The sequence below is a fragment of the Pestalotiopsis fici genome, assembly GCF_000516985.1.
Source record: "Pestalotiopsis fici W106-1 unplaced genomic scaffold PFICI_Scf_9, whole genome shotgun sequence".
Classification (NCBI taxonomy): Eukaryota; Fungi; Ascomycota; class Sordariomycetes; order Amphisphaeriales; family Sporocadaceae; genus Pestalotiopsis; species Pestalotiopsis fici.
The window spans coordinates 20,914-39,965 of record NW_006917099.1 but is presented as its reverse complement, the minus strand read 5'-3'; the positions used below and the strand labels follow the sequence as shown (position 1 = coordinate 39,965).

The window sequence follows — 19,052 nt, the reverse complement described above, 5'->3', positions numbered from 1 at the left end:
TCCTTCCTGTGCTGCGGCTCATGATGGCAGCCAACCTGGCCACGAGCTGGTATCAATGGAAGGTGTATGCAGAAGAAACCAACCTCACCGAGCCGTACGTGTTCCATATGGTGAACGCTCGAGGCACCACGTACGAGCAAACGCAAGGAGGGTTCTGGAGCACGAGCTTCTATATACTTCGGAACGAGACCTCAAGTTCTTCAAGTTCCTCCAGCCCTTCGACAAGCGCCTCCATCTCTTCGACAATTGCATCTTCAAGCAGTCTCTCATCTTCTCCAACTACTCAATTACTACCAACAACCTCACTATCCAGAAGCTCCACTGCCGCTATCGAGAGCACGAGCATCTCGCCAATGCCAACAGATGCTGCGCCGATCGATCTCGAGACTGATCATGGTGGGCTTAGCACTGGAGCCATCGCGGGTGTGGCTGTTGCTGGTGTCGTCGTCACGATCTTACTTGCGCTTGTCGGCTTTTGCTATGGCAAACGAAGAGTTCGGCGTCCACAACCGGTTGTACCAGAGCCTAGGATAGACACTGTGGAGGTTGCACCAGCATATTGGGAATATCATCCTCCGCCCCAGGAAATGCATGGTGCTCCTGATGCAGTTCAAGAGCAGAAAGCTGTCTATGAATTGCCCCCGGGCAGAAACTAGTTTTGTAATATCTATTGGGGTTTTAATTTGTATTTCACAGGTTCCGTATAGGGACGTTAATATCAGCAGTGAAAAAACCGCATGAACTTTTTGAAAGTGATTGTTTGGCCATGCCTGTTAGAGTTCCATGGTGCATCGCTGCCAACCTACGATGCAGCAAAGACGTGCAGCTCGCACCACAAGAAAATTTAAAGTTCAATATGTGCCTCGTGCATCACACCACCAACTAAGAATGCAGACACCCGCACGTTCATGATATTGCCTTTGCTCCGCGACCTCTAAAAAGGCGTCTTTGACGCAGCTCTGCGTGGGGATATGACATGGTCGGCATTCGTTGCGTGGGTTGCGACATTTGCATCTTGCTTGCACCTGCTCATGCTGATGTCTTTCTTGCATTGACATAACTCTGACATCTACTCGCTAACCCGTTGTCGCAAGTTGCACACGGATAATGAGGTAGACAGAGAATGAGGATATCATCTACAACTAAATCGCCATCACAGATTTCTTGGCCCAAGGTCTTCGTCGATCGCAGCGACGAGTGTGCCGACAAATTGACTTTCACTTCACTCGAAAGCGTGCATAGAGTTGCAAGTGGGTCCTATCACTGAAATCCCATCGATTGCCCCTCAACAATCCCAAGCATGACTGAATTACACCGAATTCCCCGCAATCCTAAATGGATGCGCCTCGGTATTATATACAAATTCATTATCGCGTGATGCCGAGACCTGCCATGGCGCCTCCTCTGCCTGGATCATGTACAGGTATTTAAAGGTCTCGGCAAACATGAAGCTCTCTTGGCTGTTGAGTAACTGTCCTCCGTTGGCAGCATTCACGTCTGAAATCGCAGAGAGACCGCTGCCTGCCGAGCATGCCGCCATGATGCTCTCAAACGCGTCCCAGGCCCAGTCCTGGTATATGGAGTTCCCTGTGGCGCGGTAGGCATAATACCAGCTCTCGATTGCCTCGGGGCGGAGTTGGTAGTCGCCACTGTTGATCCAAAATCCCGATGTCTCATAGAACGAGGTCTGGTCATTGGGGGGTTCGGCGATTTCAGCTGAAGTCGAGAGGCTTCCATCATCTTTCCAGCTAAAGCTCTCAGGGCCAATACCCGTCGCCGTGGCAGTATATGTTTCGTGGCAGCTGTAGGCTAGTTTGATACCAAAGTCGACATAGTCTTGCCTATCTAGCGTGAGGCCCCCTAGGATAAAGGTACCGCCACTGAAACAGGCAACTTGATTGGTGTGAGCAGATAGGACGAGCGAAATGAACCAAATGAAAGAGACTCACGGTGGCCAGAAGTAAATGTTAGGTTGCCCGTCCCCGCATATATCGCTAGAAAAGTCAAGTCCGGCCTAGTCGATGGGTGAGACGCCAGATATTTGATGGTCGAATCCGCGGCTGTCGTCCACTTGTCCTTGTAATTGCTGAAGCGTTGTGTATCATACATGTACATCTTGAGCAAATACTCATAGTAGCTGTCGTCGCTACCCCACCAGCCACCACTAGACTCAAGAAATGACCCATTTTCGGGACTAATGTAAGTACCAAGCAGTCCGGGATATGGCTCTGCTATCTCTGGCGGGCTGGGATTCAAGAGATAAGACTGGGCTTTCTCTGCCAACTTTGCATACTCTTCGTTGCCAGTCTTGTCACTCAGCCTAGTCCACTCGAGAATCAGGGTACCGGCCCCTGCCAAGCTGACTTGTGTATCATCATTGGTTCGAGGGGGCTCAAATAGCAACCGCCCAATGGGGACTCCGCTGGATGTATTGAAGGCAACCTTCAAATTCTCAGCCAAATGCACGGCCTGGTCAAGGACACCTGTCAAGATTGTTTCATTCATCGGGTATGACTGCGAAAAGGGTCCAGAGAGAAGATCGTGAGCTATCGAATAGTGAGTTGCGAACAAGACTTTACTCCTTGAGACTTACCAGAGAGTAATCCGCCTATGTATCGAATGGTGCTTTCAAAGAGTGAGACGGTACGTTCCACATCACTGACTTTATCAAAATCTATGCGTGGGATAAAATCCAGAATCTGCTGGACCACTTCATCGTTCCCCATGATCAGAGCCGTGGAGAGGGCATCTATAGCGGTCGCGCCCCAGCCGTTTCTGTTCAGATATTAGCTTGCTGATCTATGTAGCACAATTCAAATACACCAACCTATCATTAAGTGAGCCATTCGTCACTGGCCGCAGTGAATCACTTGGAAATGCCACATCGTAGTAGCCAGCCCACGCTTGACTAAAAGCCTGGCTGACTGCCGCGGCGCGGTCGGGATTTGAAGTATAGTTGTCCGGCGGAGTGGTTTGGCCAGCGTTTTTACTTGAGCGTCTTGCTGAAGCACCCAAAACTCCTCCCAAAACGGCGGCAATAACCACCAGTCCACACACAGCCGCAATAGCGATCCAAGTTCTCTTTTGTCTCAGCCCAATGCTTTGCTTCTTGGCGGAACCATCTGCAATTAATTGGTGACCAGGGTCGAAAATCGAGCTATCATCTGAATTAGAACTCGATGATCCGGATCTCTGCTGGAGCTCCAACTGATCGACCTTCGCCGTGCTTCCAACCATACTTATTCCCTGGCCAAGGCGATTTAACTCGCGAAATAATCAAGGAGAGGAAAAAGTAAGCGCGAGCCTGATCACGATAATTCAACTTTCCCAAAGGATTCAACAGCCAAGACATGCCAAGACCATGCTTATTGGCTCTCGGCTCGGCTGAAATGGAGCATGCGGCACAGCATAGTGAAAAAGGTCCATTGCACCAGGCAGCCAGATTTAGCTGCGCTGAAAACCCATGGCTGCAGGCCTTGCACACGAACTAGATTGCAGTTGTTCTCGTATCCTTAAAAGACACCCGTGCACTCCTGGTCTGCACCCCTGATCACTATCACGGTCCGGCGCCGACCTTAAAAGAGCCGCACGATGTTTGGACGTGGAGGCTCTTGGGTAGCACAATTCCCTTCCATGGGGATAAATGGAGCCTTGGTAGGGATGGTTGTCAACTTTATTTTCGTCTTAGCTGAATCAGTGTTGCCAACAGTACCTTTATTACCTGCCCAATCGAGAGTTGGACCCCCAGCGTGTGGTCAGCCTATGCCATTTCAAGACAGAAGATACCTGTAATGTCAAAGGGGTTGGGTCTTAAATTGGGACTGACAGGCGCTTAATTGATTGATTTAGATGCAACATAGCCCACTATGGGGGCCGAAAATGCGGGTAGACGGATGTGAATTGTGCTAATACCCAGCTAGGTTAGGTGACTATGGATGCATCGGCGACCACATTCGTGATATGAGCGACAAGATAAAAAAAAAATATGTCTATCCGTGTACAGAAATTGTATCTATCCTGATCTATGACGAGTTACTCGGTGTCGCGCTATATGTGCCTTGGCAAATATGGCAGAGGGAGTCCTAAAGGTCGCTGTGCAAGTGTATGTTGTTCAGAACTAGACAACACGTAATAAGATAAGAAAAGAATCCATGGTGCAAGAAATAATGGTTTCGTTTTCATCGCATGCGATAAGACAAAGTCGTACCTCTCTTCACAAAGTGCTGAAACTTGCATTACAGAGGCGCATGTAGCCGGTAAGATGGAGCTGAAGACGTTTGTAAGCAGGCAGCCTTGGCAAAATGTAACATTTTATTCACTCATGCACGTGAGTTTCACACAGTTCTAGGGAAGAGATGAAGAGTACCACACAATGTCATGAGGTTGAAAGCACTAGTTATAGTCTGTCTCAATCAGAATGATTGATCCTTGGTTGCTGTCTGAGGGTACACCTGCACCAATAGGCAGTGAGCCATAGCACTAGCAGGGAACTGATTCCTTCTTCTCCATTATTACACCACCGCTTTTTTCAGTCTGCTATTCAATTGTCTCGAGCAGAACCGATTCCATCCATCCACGAGTCTTCGTATCTACCCTTCTTCCGGCGACTTGTGACTTCAAACCAAAAAGGCAGCAATCGCGACTGCAATAGACAGCGCCAAGCTTGCAGCGGGAAAAAATGCGCCACCTTCCGAAGTTGCCACCGGCGATGGCGTACCATCCGGGGTGCTCGTCGCTGTAGCCGTCGCCGAGGCCGACAGCTGCGTCGCAACAGTGGCGACGGTCTCAAGCAGCACTGGAGTAGTCGTGTATGTCATGGTGTCGAAAGCAAAGGCGGTAGTGGAAAAGGACAGGCTTGAAACCGGAGAAGCATTGGGAAAAGCCAGTCTATCAGAAGCTGGCGCAGCCGGCTCCAAGGAAGCTCGATCAAAGTCTTCCGGGTTCAGTACACTAGATGAGACAATGCTAGGTCAGCTTGTGTAGTCACTTCAAGGTATGGACAATGCAGCTAACCTGTCAATCACGTGAGCGATGCCGTTGTATAGGATAGTGTTTGGAAACGTAATCTTGGCGTTATTGACCCAGGCTGAACCGTCCGGTAATACGGTAAATGTCAGGTTAGTTCCTTGTAGGCTTGGAACTGTCACGTTGCCCAAGGACGGCGAGAAGATGACATTGTTGGGAATGATATGGTATTGTAAGACCTCCTGAACTGTCTCCAGGTCCGCCGACTCGAGTACAGAGCCAATCGCCGTGAAGGCTGCATCAGTTGGCACAAATATCGTGAAATCAGAGATATTGGCACCTTGGACGCCGTCTCCAGTCAGGCCTAACGCAATGTTAAGTTGAGCAGTTTCCACTGCGGCATTCATGGCGCGATAGCCGGCTCGGTAGGTAAATAGTTGGAATGGAGCTCCAAAAGAAAGGACCGTGTCAATCTTGTGGATTGTAATGCCTTGGCCCAGAGTGATATCCTATGTCCCAGGTTAGTACGCACTTTGAGAACGAGAAGGATTATTTCAAAACTAACAGCTTGAGTGACGGTAGAGATAGTCTGCTCTCCTGATAGGACGCATACATCATCTCCATTTTTCACCAGGCCGTTATAAGCGCCGCCAGTAAAGTTGGAGAACGGCTGCTCAGCAGTGATGTACGTGTCGTCGAGCAAGGTCTGGGCAAAGGTGGGAGTATCGGTAATCACATGCGACGGGTAAACACCTTTGAAGACGTGGTTTGCAAGTAAAGCACCTATAGCGACAGTGTCGTTGCGAAACTCAATGGCCGCGCCCTCGGGAATGTCTCTTGGAACGTCTGCAAAGGCTTGGTTCGTTGGTGCGACAATGGTGATGTTTGACGCCGAGGAAAGGGTCTCTGCCAGCCCATCGACAAGTCCGACGAGCTCGAGGAGTGTGCTTAGATCATCCTGAGAACCTAGAAGCGCGGCAAGATCCCCTTGAGCCACACAAGAGCCTGCCATCAATATGCAAGACCAGAATGATGGACGCATGATGAAATTTATTTGGGAACGACTAATATGAGAATCACAAAAGAGGTTGCTTAGATGGCGAAGAGACTACTTTATAATTGCGATGTTGCAAAGTGGTTCTCTGAGAAAACAGGAGTTGCTTCCAAGATGCTCTTTATATATACGTCAAATATCCCATCAAGATCGAGTTTTAGGAATCCAGCCTCCCATAAATCAAGGCATGCTACGCTAACTCGTATAACGTCTGGCCAAGACGTGGTCGTAAGTCAATATTGGTAGAGATATTTTTTCACGATCGAGGAAAGGCAAAAGAATCAGCTGCCTCTCTCGCGATATTGGTGTTCTAAGCATCATTATGCTTCACAATCCATGATGTAGGAGTGTGCACAGCCTATGCCCAGAAACGTGGCCACCAATCATCCGCTGTAGCTCGCTGAGCGGAGACGGTCAAAATTCGCCGGCCCCACTTCTACTGGACATAGGCACTTGACCTGTTGTTACCGATGACACCAGGAAACATGGGGAAACGGCCAAAATTCGCCGGCAAATCAGCCCTAACCCAGTAAAGAATAACCTTAAATTGCACCCAGTACAACGGCACAATTCATGACCCGGACCTAATTAACATGCGCAAATTATAATGTAATCCAAAGTTTTTTGATACATATTCCTTCTACTGGTAACGTAATTTTGTTTCATATCGCTTCAAAATGGCCATGTAGTCATTGTACCATCCCTCGAGCCAACCTGTCGCTTCAAACAGGTGTGTTGTATAACAACTCGTGGTGGGATCGAGCGCCTTGAGGCTTGCCGTTAGGCCCCCCAACTTCAGAACGCAGTGCTCGATGCGAAAGCTCTTCGTCGATATGCATTGACCATATGTGTTTGCCGGGTCAGTAGCCGCCACGAATGCGTTCACAAGCACAAAAAGAGCATAAAGGACAGTTGGCGCAAATGAAAACGTGGGAAGGCTGAGCACCAGCGCAGGATCCATCTCTGCAACAGTGTCAATGACGGCATGACATTGTTGGACAAGGACATGGAGTGCTTTTTCGAGAGGAGGGATGATATCGACTGGCTTGGGGAAGTCTCTGATGGCAATGCGACCCGGGATAAACGGTGCCCCGAACGACGCCTTGTTCGTAGGGGTGTGCAGCACGACTTCATATATGTGGATCATGGCTACATGCCGTAGCACTCTCAGTGTCTGGCAAAACACCAGATCGGACGGCATCTTGGCCGCCCATGCATCGACTTTGTTCTTCAGAGTCTCGATAGTGGCATGCGTACGGTAGTCGTTGCCATCTACAAAGGTAGACAATTGGCAAAGACAGTGATGTTCAGAGATCTCTTGGATCAACTGCGTGATTTGGACAATCTGACAAAGCAGGATATCAGACGGGTCGCCACTGCTCTCCATATATGAAAGGCATGTCTGGTGATGATCATCCCACGGAATTGCAATACGGCGCCGCATGGATATCGCCGAAGTCGAGAGTGCCACAAAACAGGAAAGCCAAGTGCGACGGGCTTCTGTTGACATGGGATCATCATGTCGAGAGAAATATGCCGCGGCCGACGGCTGAAGAGAATATCCGGCGATGCCAAGGTCAATGGCAATGTCGGAGGCCAGTTGAACGAGCTGAAAGCAACTAGCCTGCTGGCCTTTTCGAGTAGATTTATTCCAGAAAGCGGATACGAGCAGCGCCTTCACGAGTTCAAGTGACCTTTGTCCTCTGCCAATTACCTCTTCTCCCAACACATGCATCGTTTCCCACACGAGCTCATCATGCACGTCTATATCAGTGCCCTGATCCTCCCGTGTAAAAGTATACACCAGTACACAGAGAAGCAAAATTGGCGACTTTGCGCGAAGCTGGCTCAGGTCCACGGGCAAGCGAACTACCGGCCACACTGCTTCCGCTTGCTGTTTGAAGAGAGCGAGCAGATTTTGCTGTGCGTGCTGCGAAATTCGGGCGTCCAGGAATGACAACACGTCATGGTGCCGGCTCTCTGGCATACCCTCGGGCGTCCGGTCCAGTGTTGTGCCGTTGTTCTGGTCCTGCAATGAGTTCTTCAATTCCTGAACTTCGGCTTCGAGGTCTCGGATACGGTCACGCTGAAGACGCGGTGCTGCTGGCACACACTCTAGGCCGTTACCAGTACACCGTTCGCATGTCCCTCCCAGTGATGTGTCTACATCGCACTTGATCTTGAGGCGATGGCACTCCTCGCAAGCGCGCCTCCTGTTTTTCATCTTGAACTCCAGTTTCTCGCAAATGACAAAGCTGATTTCTAGGCCCGAAAGTAAGGCAAAATTATTGTTCGCATCTTTTGGCCCGATTTCGTTGTCGTCACCACTGCCAACAGGATGCAACTCTCGTGTACGTGGGCTTGGCGTTATCGCTTAACTCTGCTAGTGCTGATTCACCACATAACAGTTGAAGGGATTTCATTTTGTTTTGGCAATACTTCGTTCTAGAAAACCCACCGTATTCTTTTACGTAGAGACTCTAGGCTGTCAATTTTTCTCGACGTTCAATGCTCAAGGTGAAAATCCACGACCAAGAGACATTGACCCTCAAGAACTGGTCAACTTATGACTTATCTAAACATTTACCTGATGTTATCAGGTTCTCTCAATACCAGACTAAGCAGGCCGTAGTGAGGTGGCTATGGTGTCTCGTGATATTGTGATGCCTTTCATATATGCTCTGTACACGTCTCCTTCGTAAACAAGTACGACCACATTCTGGCGCCCCTGGACCGATTCTCCAGTTCAAATTTAGCAAAGAACCCCGAGGATAATAGTTTGGAAGGCCTCTGGACTTACTGCAGTGTCATTTGGTGGGAGAGAGGCGCCCGATTAAGACTCTATCGATGGATAATACAGCGTCACGAGTTCGCACGGTTGATTCACTGATAGAGAAACCCCGGCTATTTGGCGACAAGAGTCAGCTCCTTGCTGTGCTAATAAGCTTACACAATCCTATATTTCTCAATCGAATCACCGCATGGGTCTATGTCAAGGTATGTAGAAAATCTCTACGTGATTCACGTGATGAGTTTTGTACTAGATGACTTGAATCTAGCGTAATGCCTCGGTCGCGAGATGTGCTTACGTTGTCTATTCGCCAAGACCGTTGTCCTGCTTCACGGCTCCACAGTGCTCACGTTGCCAACATACACGACGCCGTGGCTGACATGATGTCCGCTACCAAGCTTCCGGGCTCCACAATGCTCACGTTGCCTGCAGAATGATATTCTGATTGGCTCCATTGGACAATGCATGCCATATTATGATGTTGGTGATTGATTGACTATACCATTCAAAACGAAAAGTAGTCAAGTAAAAGATGTAGAGCAAGTGTATATAAATATTTCACTTCCTCGCCATTTAAAAGTTTTCATCGTCTCAACATACATCACCGTCACATCTTCTACGCAACTTGCATTTTTTGGATTCCACATCCCTGTGCCTGAAGTTAAAATCATGAGCATCTGCCATCCTCCGCCAACTCTCACAGAGGCCAATTTGCCAGATCAACATGGAAAGGTAGGCCGCGAGCAACAAACCTTTGGTTTCAGTTGAAAAAAAGCTGATATTTGTCAAGGTTTTCATAGTCACTGGGAGTTCAAGCGGCTTTGGCAAAGAGCTCGCCAAAATCTTGTATCAACGACACGCAAAGGTGTACATTGCCGTCCGATCCGAGAGTAAAGCTCGCGTTGCCATCGAAGAACTACGATCTCTGTTGCCCCACTCACAGGGCGAGCTCTTATATCTGCACCTCGACCTTGCGGATCTTGTGTCAGTCAAGGCATCTGCCCTGGACTTCATCAGCCGGGAGAACCGCTTGGATGTACTTTGGAACAATGCAGGTGTGATGCTTCCTCCCGAGGGCTCCAAAACCGTTCAGGGGTTTGAGCTTCAGCTCGGGGTCAATGCTCTCGCCACCTTGCTATTCACGCTCTGGCTCCGTCCGCTTCTGGTCGCCACTGCGGCAAAGTCGCCCGCCAACTCGGTCAGAGTGGTTTGGGTATCCTCAATGGCCGCCAAGCGCGCGCCCAAGCCGCCGATTGATTTCTCCAACATGCGTCATGAGAGGTTTGACGAAGGTCAACAGACCAAATACAGCAGAAGCAAAGCAGGTATGGTCTTGCTTGCAGCAGAGTTTGGAAACCGAGTTGCAAGTGATGGGGTTGTCAGCATTGTGAGAGAGCCATTCCTAATAACTTTGGATCAATGTTTACTGAAATAAGAAACTCAGAGCCTCGAACCGGGTATAGCCAAGACGGAACTTCAACGCAACATGCCTGCCGCTCAGAGGCTCCTGGTGGTCAGTCAAATCCATTCCACTGTGGTATCATTCTAACCTGTGACCAAGAGTGTTGGTGGATATGAGCCAATAAAAGGAGCATACACCGAGTTGTTTGCTGGGCTGAGTCCCGAAATCACGCTCCAAAATCAAGGGCTCTGGGGTAAGTTGTGAAGACAAGCCGTTAAAGAAATCGTTCAGATCTGACTTGTTTCCAGTGGTTCCGATCGGTCGCTTGCAACCATATCGCAAGGACCTTCTCGACGAAAGTCTTCGTATCAAGTACTACGAGTGGGCAGAGTTGCAGATCCGGCCTTATATGGACATTTAGGTGCCTAGTAGGTAGTTTCTCATGCGTGCTTTAGTGAGCAAACTTCGTCACGCGACTAAAGAATTTGGTCAATCGCCGCGCACAAGATAGTAGCCTGATCGGGTTCAGTGTTTAGGTTCAAGTTGGAGCAAGGATAGAGATACAATAAAAATGTGCATTCACCGAACGTTTGTGGGTGATTCTACGGCATGTCTTGCATTGTCCTCCACCAGGCACTATTTCTGGAAATTTCGTCATCCTCGCCGCCGATAAGGCACCGCCACTTCTCTAGGAACCAAGGTGCTGCCTCCCAGCTCCGGGAGTCCCACGGCATGCCTTCACCACGTCCGTGAAGAGAGGTTCCAGTATTGCCCCAACATCGCACACCATCATTTGCCAGATCCATGCACAAGTCGTCTTCATTTATTGTAGGAGGGCTCTGCGATATAGCCGCCAAAACGTTTGCGCGAAATGTTGGCCAGGGTATCAAATCTATGTACGGATGATGTCGAACAAGGAACTGGTTTGCGGTAGGTCGGAGGTCTGGCGGAATAACATATTGACCTCTATCCTTATCGAGGGAAGACCGTGCAGACCACGCTGCTCTTCCATCCTTGAAGAAGAGTGACTCGGAATCTTCATTCCAGAGCATATCTGGCGTCATGCCAATAAGCGGCATATTGAGCAATTGAGCTGAGATGATTGTCATTACAGATAGGGAAATGGTCCTTGGAGGACTGGGGCATGGGGCCTTCAACGTGCCCAAAGATGGCCACACTGGAGGATTTGGTAGTTGGGCAAAGAGCCTAACGCCACAGGATATAACCTGCTCCATGTCAACTCGTCCATAGGTGAGTTGCACTAGTTCGATCCGACGTTGGGATGAAATGTTTAATGCTTGATCGAAGAGTGATGTTTCCACTCCGTACCCGAGACTGATCAGTCCGTACTTGACGACATGTCGAAGGCCGAATCCCTCTTTCACCATGATGCGTAGACATTTGTTGATTTCGTCCCTCGAAAATGAGAAAAAGATTGGGAATTCCAGTACATTCTTCGATATAGTTTGACTGGAAACACTAGCACCCGGATCAGCACTGGTCGGTTGCCTTATCTCCGGATCACAGCTTTGGGTTGCTGGCTGTAGAAAACGATTAAGAACAGCGACTGAGTCGCTGCTGCTGGCAGCTAGTGTCGACACTGCTAGTTGCTCAAGGACGCGCAACCTTTCTTTTTGCTTTGCCCCTGTGATTGTAATCGTGAGTCACGGCCGGAGAATTGTGCTGCGTAGCGTGACTCACGGTAAGTTCGTTGTGCTTCTGCATTTTGCCGTTTGCGTCGCGCGCTGGTTCCGTATGGTCGACTTTGACGCATCACTCATTTAATATTTGCGGTTGAGAGGGCCCCTTGTAGGATGAGAATACTATGAAAAGTGCCATTATGGTCTTTTCCAAAAGAAAGGGAATGGGCCGGCTTAAAATATGGCGCTAAACAAGACCTTAACGAATTGGGACAGGGATTCGCGAGTTGCTCACGTCAGAGCTGAAGGCTTGGTAGTAAGCGCCAAATCAATGTGCACCATATCAACTGGAGGGCGATGCAGCAGTGCCATCTACCGGGCCCCCTGTATACTATATCCAACTCCCGTATCTCAGAGGAAGAGATGTGTTAAATGACGAACAACAATACCCAGCTAGGGTTAGGGCAAATGTTTGGTGGTAGCAGAGCATGCGCGCTGATGTCCGATCATGGTGGGATTTACTACAACCTATTGAGTGGTTGAATTGTTCTTGTTCGAGTGAGATTACGGTGTGGGACATGACGTGCAGAGATGGCAACCGTCGCACTGGATCAGCAATGCCCTGACACGGCCACAACCTGAACCGGCATCTAGACCGTGACAATGAATGGTTGAACTTGTACATTCCTATCAGGAGAGTTGTGCGTTCATACCAAAACAACAAGTGATTTACTACTCTGTTAGATCGTGAAGGAGCGCGCTCAACAGGGCATATGATGAATTGCACATTAACTGCCAACGGCTACACAGAATTAGGTAATAAGCCCGAACGATGTACGCCTATAAGATAACTCACACGCAGACCTGACTCCGTTAGTTGCCATCATATGAACAACAATTTCAGCCGTAGATAGCAGTATCAAACCAGACATAGCATTAGGTAGGGCCATTCTATCAAGGTTAAGGTTGTCAGGTAAATTCACTGCCCTGATGTCAGTCCGTTATCAGCTGAGTTATCAGCCTCTCTCTTCTCTCATTTAATGTGACCAACTCATATTCTTCTATATGCTCCATTTTGAACTTCCGCCGTTTAAATTGGCTTAGTAAAAGCCCCCTTGTGTCTATGGATCCTCCATAGCAGAAGTATTGGGATTATTACGGGCCTGGCGAGCGGCGGTCGGGTACTGACATGACTGAGCAATGAACCTAATGCAGATACCTCTTAGTTGCTTATAGCAATTCGATCCGGCGTGCTGAAAGGATGCACTCTTGCTTAAACCTTGGCTCCCGGCACTCCTAAGATCATCGTTCCCCGAAAAAGGGCCGAAGGTCGAGAAATGTTGAAATTTGTGAGGACCTTGGAGGCGTATGAAAATGGATAAATTGATTGAATCGGCTCCTCGTGGGTCCTAGAAATTCCAAACTGATAATCATTCATTCCATTCGATCCACCAGACACAATAGCAACCCTTTCATCTGTCCGCACTATCTCGTCAACGACTGCAGAGACATACTTGCCCTCCAAGACATACACATTATCGAAGAACACAATGCGGATTTGCACACTTCTCAAATTGGCAGTCGCCCTCGTCGCAATCGCTGATCCCTGTGCCGCCCGCAATCGCAAACCGAGGCCATGGCCTATTGGAAACTACTGCGCAGGCTACAAGGAACTTGCCATATGGACCAGATGGCAGATTGTTATTGCAAACGACACAGAGTACAACTCGGATTGTGGCCGGGGTTGTCTTGACAACGTGCGAGGACGCTGCGGCCCCGTCACATTCTGGGAGTGCGAGCGTAACGAGGAGGGCAGAGGTCACTTTAAATTCCTCACGAATTCATTTTGCACTACCGACGACATGATGGAGGCAATATACGCTTGTACGAAAGACGAACAGGACACCGACTGCACTGTCGAGTCCTGATGAAGATTCACCAAAATCGAATCGAGCTTGCTTGGCAAAGTTTCGTCATGGCAGAGATATGGGAGTGTCACGGTGTCTGATAAGGGTTGGTTATCAAGAGCACCATGGTTCTCCAAACACGAAGCAACATGTATCTCCAGCCTATGAGATACAAATGGGTTTTACAGAAATGTCTAATTCTGGGATACGCGAGAAACCACGGCAGACTAGTCGGCAAGTCAACTACCACAACACTACAGCACATGAGATACCAAAGTTAGAGACAGAATATGGAGAGATGGGGGAGCACATAATGTATTGATTACGATGGATGATAGTTCCCAAGGCAAATTAATTATCGTGGACCCATTCGCATCGTACTCTTCTTGACCACAACTGACCAAGTAACGTTGATTCGGCCGAGGCGCGGCTAGAAACCTCAGCATTCACATGAAAATCCTTTTCCTTTCTTCTTTGATTGGGGAGCCTGGAGTGAGAGAAGATTCGGACCGATAAGTTAGTTGGTGTTTAGACTCATCAAGAAACCTAAATTCATCATATGTGATCTGACCATAGATGCACGGCCCTAAAGATGACCGGTTTTGCTCCGAGAAGATGCAAACAATGTGCAACTCCCGGCCCTCCGTAGGGGTGCTGCGGCTCGATAGGTCCGGATATGCGACTGCGTCCATGTTGGGGGTTTCTTATCGGGGAAAAAAAGTAGCGCATATGACACTTGTTTGGTCACTCGGAAATCATGTCAGCAATTGTGATCATCGTGATCGGTACTGGAAATGATTAGGCATTTACCGACCAACATCGGGCCTCCAAGCCTTTGCTCTTCTCGGAGGGCATAGTGTGGCACATTGATCCTGCGCGTCTCATCCCTTTCGCGCGAAGCGGACGAGGTTCCCTTTTTCTGCCCCAAAAGCAGGGACTTCTTGGCACACCACCCTGATAGCTCACTCCCTCATAGGTAGGTATGCATTTTTATAGTTTTGATGCAGCTATGAAAACCCTACATTGGCCCTGGAGAAGCCCGTAAATATCACCAGGGTGCCTTGGCGCCCTGGCAGCCATTCATCGATACGGGAATCGAAAGAGCTGCTCCCCTCCCAGTCTTGCCATAATAATTCTAGTGAACCGCTAATGATAAGCACTGGACAGTGTTTAATGCAATCACTATTAATTGCTACTCTAAGATTCTTTGCTATGTTGAAAGTATCCGAGAGCTCCAGATCCGAGAAATTGTTGATTTGCCCCATATCATCCTGGTGGGCGACCAGTCCTCTGGCAAGAGCTCCGTTCTGGAAACTATCTCCCGCGTCCGCTTCACTGCCACATAGGACCTATATACATACCTACTTGTTTCGCAACGGAACTCGTACTTCGATGGGCGGTTAGTACAAATTTCCACGTCACTATTGACTTTGCTCAGACCCGGCACCACTTAGCAATTCAAGCGGACTGGTTTCAGGCAAGCTGCCCTATCTGAAATTATCACCGAAGCGACGGAGAATATGAGAGACCGTCCTGGAAGCAATAAAAGATTCTCTCTGGATATTCTCCGGGTGGAAATTACCGACCACGATGTCTAATCCGTCACACTGGCTGATCTGCCAGGCTTTTCCCCTACGTTGAGAGCGCGGATTATATAAGAGAGGGTCGGAACATCGTTCGACAACTCACTAAACACCATCTGCAGTAGCACCATCCTTGCCGTCGTCTTGACTAACTTCAATCTCGCCACGCCTCGCTGACCCGAAATTTGCATCCATCAAAAGGCTCGACCGCGACTTCCACGCCTTGCTTATCAGGAAAGGGGCTCCTTCTGTGGGATGACAAGGATGGTGAGAGGCTTTGGAAGGCTCGGAAGCGAAAGGCTTCCCGCTGAGGGTTCTCATACTCTGAAATTGTGTGTCGAATGTTATCTCTAGGTTCAAGATGCGTCGAAAGCAGGAAACTTTGCTTTGACGCCACAGTCCAGAAGTTTCATGCTTAGTGGTTTGACGTAGTAGTCATCAGCGCCGGCATTTTCGCTGTTTACCCGATCCTTTGGACTATCTTGGCCAGTTATGATGAATATGGTGGTTTTTCGCCATCCCATTTTTTCCTCAAGCAGTCGTATTTGTTTTGTAGCGTCGATGCCGTCACAATTTGGCATCTGAAGATCCATCAAGATCAAGTCAATGCCGGATCCTTGGTGACTACCGAATAGTGACTGTTGCTTCGAAAACACTTCGATAGCCTCGAGACCGTCCATAGCGCAGAAGAATGATAACCCCCGCTTCTTACAATACATCTCCATGACGCGCAGATTGACTTTGTTGTCATCAACCAGCAGCGCTGTCGGCTTCGAGACGGTGAGAAGTGGAGTAAGCAATGGCACCCTTTCTTTCGGTTTCTCTCTAAGAGCTATATCCGACACCAATCCTGATAGAGGGCTCGGGGTCAGTTCAGGATGCACACCACTGTCCAAAGACGACTGCGTTGTCGATTCCGTTGAACACGTTGAACTAAGACTAGAGTTGGTCTCATCAGCGCTCTGGCTATCTGATGTTTCCGCAAGAGCAGCAGAAAGTATCTCGCAATGACCCGGATAATCTTTTGAGACTTGAATTGCTGAGGCAAGTCTGTCAGCCTCTTCAAGCGCAGCTATGAGTGTTGACGTCAGAAAGGGCGCGCGTGCATAAACAACATTGCTCGATTCGTTTTCTAACGATAGTTGAATATGGGCGGCTGGGACCAAACAGATGACGACCTGCTTCTGGGGAATCTGCAGCAGTCTTTCCCGAGAACGTTCTGCGTTCGGTATGAATTCGACGATAGTGAAAAAGTCCCCAGCTTTATCCCATGGCGTGAAGCCTCGGCAAGCTAGAAACTTGGTGAAGTATTTGCATAATGCTGTAGCCCCTGCAATGGTTGGCTCGAAACAAAATTGCGAGGGTAGGTTACCGAGCTTTGTCTCGGCTTCCGGTAGTAAACGAGGGGCGGGCACGGACTCGGTCGCGTTGAACTTAGCTCTAAATATTGAGCCGCATCCAATCGTCGATGATACCAAGCTCACAGACCCGTTTAGGAGTGCGGCAAATTTGGATGCGAGAGTCAAGCCGAGTCCGGCACCCGTAGAGTATACCCCAACCTTTTCATATGCCTCAAATATGCGTTGTTGGTCACTGAGATGTACGCCACAGCCGTTGTCCTCGATATCAATAACCAGCTCCTGGGAGTCTGGCGGTAAGGATATTGTCACCATTATCGCACCTTTGGGCGAGTTCTGAATCGCATTGACAAGAATTGGGAGTAAAGTATCCCTGAGCAGAAGGAAATCGATATTGAAACTGCCAGAGGCTGCAAGTGGGGTGCAATTGAAGAGGATGGAAGTGGTGTACCTCGTGTCAGAGGTGATCATCGGAAGCGTTTCTTTTGCTAATTCAGACTCAAGGCGATATACGTCGAGAGCCACGGATGAAAGGTCTTTCGAAGCAATGTCGGCCCATTTGTTGAGGGTGATCATGTTGTTGATAATTGATGTCAAATCGCGTCCTGCCGTCATGATCGTGTCAATACAGAGCGAGGTCGAGTTAGAGTTATTCCCTAAAGTCGAATGATCAAGAGCTTCTGATGCTTGGCGGAAGCTCTCTCGTAGGTCGCTGCGGCCTAGTTCCTCTGCTAATAGTTCGGCAGAGCCCAGGATGCCATGAATGGGGGTGCGCAGCTGATGAGAAAACCCCCTGAGAAAGGTTTCTTTTGCCAGCATCGCCTCTGTCAACAAACGATTCTTCCATATCTGGGTCAGGGTATCTGCACAAGTCTGGACGAACCAGGAATCGACGTCGTCAAACACTAATCGTACGTCTTTGGATGCCACGACCAACAAGGACGGCCCCAAGGTTTCTTGGACCTCAGCAGAGATGAGACGTACGACTCTGTCGCACGGGAGATCCTGGTGGTTGCGATGGGTGATAAAGTCGTCGAGGAATTCAAAGTCTTCCCACAAACCATCCTCAATATCGGATATCGAGATTGCTTCTCGTCCTTCGAGGTGTATCTGCAGAGCCTTCGACGGGTGGAGGCTGATGAGGGCATCTGGATATGCATCTTTCAGGACCTTGATAATATAATCTTGAGACAAGGCATCGATCCCTTTTGATTGAAATGTGGCGACCAAGCCACTCATTCGATGCCGGTCCCGTTGACGTCTTATCCGCGTACACTGAACGATATCTGATACGACCGAGTCGGCCAAACGAGCTAAAGTGCTTTGCTGGGCCTTGGTCAAGGAGGGTTGAGCCGTACTCGAGGCGACGCAGAATGATCCGAGGCTGACTGTTTCATCGAACTCATTCTGTAAACGAAGCGGAGCGCCAGCGTAGGCCACCAAACCGCCAGCCTCAACATATGGGCACTCGCAAAACCTCCAATCCTCCAACATATTTGGTAACAAGAAAACACTCTAGGGGCGGTAATGTGTTAGCAGCTTCCACATAATAGTACAAGATAATGATATATTAAGCACGCCTTGGCAGGGTTCGGACTTACACCAGGGGGTTGAATGACTGTGTGAGCGCATATCGTCTCCCCACGCGGGAGATCGCCGAGAGGAAGTCCTATCGTCGCCAGGCGGATGTAAATGTTGATGTCCAGAAGCCCGATGACAGCAAATTCCCAGCCAGTGGATTCTTGGGCAAGGAACACTTTCTCTTTCAGTCCGCACAAGAATTCGCTTTCGTCAAAGATATTGCGGGTATAATACCAGAGCATAGACAGCCGAAGGCGTTCATTTTGGGCCAAGGAGGCACGCAAATATCGGTGAGGGAGGCTGTGCAAAGGCTTCCCCGGGATGGGAGATGCAGCATATTCGTCGATTTTGCAAGGGAAAAAAGCCTCTTGAGTGCCTTGCGACCATGGCGTGAGTGGTTCGTCGATGGTATCAGGATCGAAAATGGGCCAGACGGTTTGAGAACGAGCCGGTGGTGGCCAGTGGCTTTTCGAGCTTAGCAGCACCGCGGCGTCTGCTTTCGGGTAGAAGGGCTTCTGCCTACGACGCGTAGGGTCCGCCATAATTTCGAAAGTGAAGATGCGGATACAGGTAGAGATGACATTGAGTATACGCGACGATCATTGCAGTCGGTGGAAACGATCTGCGTGTGTGGGCGGTAGAGTAGAGTGGAATGGCCTGGAGGCCGGTTGCGCAGAGCTGTGTACAGAGTAAAATGAAGCAGGAAGACAAGACAGGTGGGGGATGGCGGTAAACCCCATTGGCAAAGCACCTTTTCCTACTAGTAAAGTG

General features: G+C 49.2%; 8 protein-coding genes across 8 annotated transcripts; 3 read left to right on the top strand and 5 right to left on the bottom strand.

Moving 5' to 3' along the window:
* Positions 1 to 23: 23 nt before the first annotated feature.
* On the top strand, positions 24 to 656 carry PFICI_11467 (uncharacterized protein; the record flags this gene model as incomplete). The annotated part of the gene is made up of 1 exon (XM_007840048.1): positions 24 to 656. One exon carries the CDS (start codon positions 24 to 26, stop codon positions 654 to 656), a length of 633 nt encoding a protein of 210 aa, XP_007838239.1.
* Positions 657 to 1,309: 653 nt separating this feature from the next.
* Positions 1,310 to 3,237, bottom strand: PFICI_11466 (uncharacterized protein; the record flags this gene model as incomplete). Its single annotated transcript, XM_007840047.1, has 4 exons — positions 1,310 to 1,893; positions 1,950 to 2,546; positions 2,594 to 2,775; positions 2,828 to 3,237. The coding sequence occupies 4 exons, from the start codon at positions 3,235 to 3,237 to the stop codon at positions 1,310 to 1,312; spliced, it is 1,773 nt and encodes a 590-aa protein (XP_007838238.1).
* Positions 3,238 to 4,616: 1,379 nt separating this feature from the next.
* Positions 4,617 to 6,007, bottom strand: PFICI_11465 (uncharacterized protein; the record flags this gene model as incomplete). Its single annotated transcript, XM_007840046.1, has 3 exons — positions 4,617 to 4,950; positions 5,014 to 5,474; positions 5,531 to 6,007. The coding sequence occupies 3 exons, from the start codon at positions 6,005 to 6,007 to the stop codon at positions 4,617 to 4,619; spliced, it is 1,272 nt and encodes a 423-aa protein (XP_007838237.1).
* Positions 6,008 to 6,659: 652 nt separating this feature from the next.
* Positions 6,660 to 8,243, bottom strand: PFICI_11464 (uncharacterized protein; the record flags this gene model as incomplete). Its single annotated transcript, XM_007840045.1, has 1 exon — positions 6,660 to 8,243. One exon carries the CDS (start codon positions 8,241 to 8,243, stop codon positions 6,660 to 6,662), a length of 1,584 nt encoding a protein of 527 aa, XP_007838236.1.
* Positions 8,244 to 9,479: 1,236 nt separating this feature from the next.
* PFICI_11463 (uncharacterized protein) lies at positions 9,480 to 10,633 on the top strand (the record flags this gene model as incomplete). The annotated part of the gene is made up of 5 exons (XM_007840044.1): positions 9,480 to 9,542; positions 9,601 to 10,197; positions 10,255 to 10,323; positions 10,372 to 10,465; positions 10,521 to 10,633. 5 exons carry the CDS (start codon positions 9,480 to 9,482, stop codon positions 10,631 to 10,633), a joined length of 936 nt encoding a protein of 311 aa, XP_007838235.1.
* Positions 10,634 to 10,814: 181 nt separating this feature from the next.
* On the bottom strand, positions 10,815 to 11,986 carry PFICI_11462 (uncharacterized protein; the record flags this gene model as incomplete). Its single annotated transcript, XM_007840043.1, has 2 exons — positions 10,815 to 11,857; positions 11,914 to 11,986. 2 exons carry the CDS (start codon positions 11,984 to 11,986, stop codon positions 10,815 to 10,817), a joined length of 1,116 nt encoding a protein of 371 aa, XP_007838234.1.
* A 1,416-nt stretch (positions 11,987 to 13,402) lies between these two features.
* Positions 13,403 to 13,780, top strand: PFICI_11461 (uncharacterized protein; the record flags this gene model as incomplete). Its single annotated transcript, XM_007840042.1, has 1 exon — positions 13,403 to 13,780. One exon carries the CDS (start codon positions 13,403 to 13,405, stop codon positions 13,778 to 13,780), a length of 378 nt encoding a protein of 125 aa, XP_007838233.1.
* A 1,918-nt stretch (positions 13,781 to 15,698) lies between these two features.
* PFICI_11460 (uncharacterized protein) lies at positions 15,699 to 18,823 on the bottom strand (the record flags this gene model as incomplete). Its single annotated transcript, XM_007840041.1, has 2 exons — positions 15,699 to 18,215; positions 18,302 to 18,823. The coding sequence occupies 2 exons, from the start codon at positions 18,821 to 18,823 to the stop codon at positions 15,699 to 15,701; spliced, it is 3,039 nt and encodes a 1,012-aa protein (XP_007838232.1).
* Positions 18,824 to 19,052: the final 229 nt, after the last annotated feature.